Raw genomic sequence first — 2,209 nt, forward strand, 5'->3', positions numbered from 1 at the left:
CATCTGTTTTGTTATTCGCCATAAAGTAAGGGTGTAACATGGTGCACTTCTTGGGAGTGAGGTGTGCTTAGGACTCGTGTGTCCAGCTGTACCTTCCATTTCCTATGCCTTGCAAATACGAAACATGAATGTAAGCAAAAATTTGTATAAAAACGTTCACGCTTTGATGGTCATTAATTTGTAGAGTGTTTGGAATGCTTGGGAAATCTGTTTATCATTTGCCTTGTATTTCTCATTTCCATCAACGTTTTAAAAAAAAAAAAAAAAAAAAAAAAAAACGACTTTCATTTAAGCTTAAGTCCCTCAGCTGTGTTAAGTGCGCTTTCAAAATAATCTGATGAAAATTTCAGTTTTTTTTAATCATTATCACAAACAAATCTTCTAGTTTTAAAGTCTCATTGATAAATAAAAAAAAAATATTGGTTAGTGGTTTGTGAATTTGCATTGATCAATAAAATTAAGATTCAATATTGGTTAGTAGATTTCAAGTTTCATTGATCAATAAAAAAAGAAAATTCAATATTGATTAGTGGATTTAAAGTTTCATTGATCAATAAAAGAAATCAGTATTGATTAGTGGTTTCAAAGTTTCATTGATCAAAAAAAAAAAATCAATATTGGTTAGTGGATTTAAAGTCTCATTAATCAATAAAAAAATCAATATTGGTTAGCGGCTTTAAAGTATCATTGATCAATAGGAAAAATCAATATTGGTTAGTGGATTTAAAGTTTAATTGATCAATAAAAAAATCAATATTGATTAGGGGTTTCAAAGTTTCACTAATCAATACAAATAAAGATTCAATATTGGTTAGTGGATTTAAAGTTTCATTGATCAATAAAAAAAGATTCAATATTGATTAGTGGATTTGAAGTTTCATTGATCAATAAAAAAAATCAATATGGGTTAGTGGATTTAAAGTTTCATTAATCATTGAAAAAAAATGATTCAATATTTGTTGGTGCGTAGAATTTTATTGAATGATATTTTTTTTTTTCATAAAACAAAGAAAATTATAAATATGAGACAAATGAAGAGAATCAACATAATTCTGTTTCAAACTTTGAAACTGGTTCACTTCATAGAATTCACTCTATGCCGTTTTCTTTAATGACATGTTCTATTAGAATAAGGTTCTAGATCTCGGGTAACATTTTTGGGTGTTACCCCAAAATAATTTGTAATAAAATTAATTTACCCCTAACCATGAAGTACTCTGGGGACGAACCTATTTACTTATAGAATTAGTGCATAATAAACGCACACAATATTTATATTGGAATAATGTTTCTTTATTTCATCTATCATTGGGAAGTAAAAGTCTGTCTTCTAGCATTACATGGCCCACAAGCAAAATTATTGACTATCATGTCTTTCAAAATCATACAAAAACAAAATAGGAAAATTTTATCCAATCCACTATTATGGGGATAATGTTTATCCTTTCTGGTATAAGAATGGCACTCATAAAACTAATGAAAAATTATTTAAAACTTGAATATTTTACTCTCAGCTCCATCAGGCTTTAGAAAAATTATAATGTTTCATCTTTGATACAACAACCTTTAGGAACCAACCAGGTCCTGTATTTTGGTTTTAGATATACAAGGGTAGACAAATCTTGTTCGCAAAGGTAGGCTGTTGTAAAAGGTGGCAGCATTTTAGTTGGTTCTAATTGTGCAGTTTTATAAGCCTTTACCATTTTTGCCATATAAAAATTTGAGAGGTCATCCTTGGTCTCAAATTTCATGCTAGTTTCACTGTTGGAACGAAGTTCAATTACCTCTTCTGCTAACCCTTCAGGCTCTTCAGGCAGATCAACCAGTTCACATTTGACAGTATGGGAATCAAGTTCTGGAAAGTAGTCACAGAATCTATTCTCAAGTTTCGGCAGCTGCTTTGTGACCAACTCCTTCATAACACTTATAATGCAGTTTTAACTCTTCCAACAATTGACAGGTTTGGAAAGACCGCAGTCTTAGTGGCATTTACTTTCTAGTTCCAATATTGAAGCTTTGTTACAAATTTTGATTTTTTTTCCTTGCTAAGATGAGAGAGATTTGCTTTCCTTGCAAAACCTTATTCAGCAAATTTACATGTCCAAAATGTTATCAATTATACAAGAAGAGCTAGCCAAGTAAGTTTTCTGAACTTCTCTACAAGTTTGTTTCTGATCAGTCAGATACATTTTAAATTCGGTTTTAAGAA

At 30.1% G+C, this 2,209-nt stretch overlaps 1 protein-coding gene across 1 annotated transcript; it reads right to left on the bottom strand.

Annotated features, from left to right (window-relative positions):
- Positions 1-1,535: 1,535 nt before the first annotated feature.
- Positions 1,536-1,919, bottom strand: LOC137657505 (protein FAM200C-like). Its single transcript, XM_068391842.1, has one exon. The coding sequence runs from the start codon at positions 1,917-1,919 to the stop codon at positions 1,536-1,538; it is 384 nt and encodes a 127-aa protein (XP_068247943.1).
- Positions 1,920-2,209: the final 290 nt, after the last annotated feature.

The sequence above is a fragment of the Palaemon carinicauda genome, chromosome 18 (assembly GCF_036898095.1).
Source record: "Palaemon carinicauda isolate YSFRI2023 chromosome 18, ASM3689809v2, whole genome shotgun sequence".
In the NCBI taxonomy this organism is placed as follows: domain Eukaryota; kingdom Metazoa; phylum Arthropoda; class Malacostraca; order Decapoda; family Palaemonidae; genus Palaemon; species Palaemon carinicauda.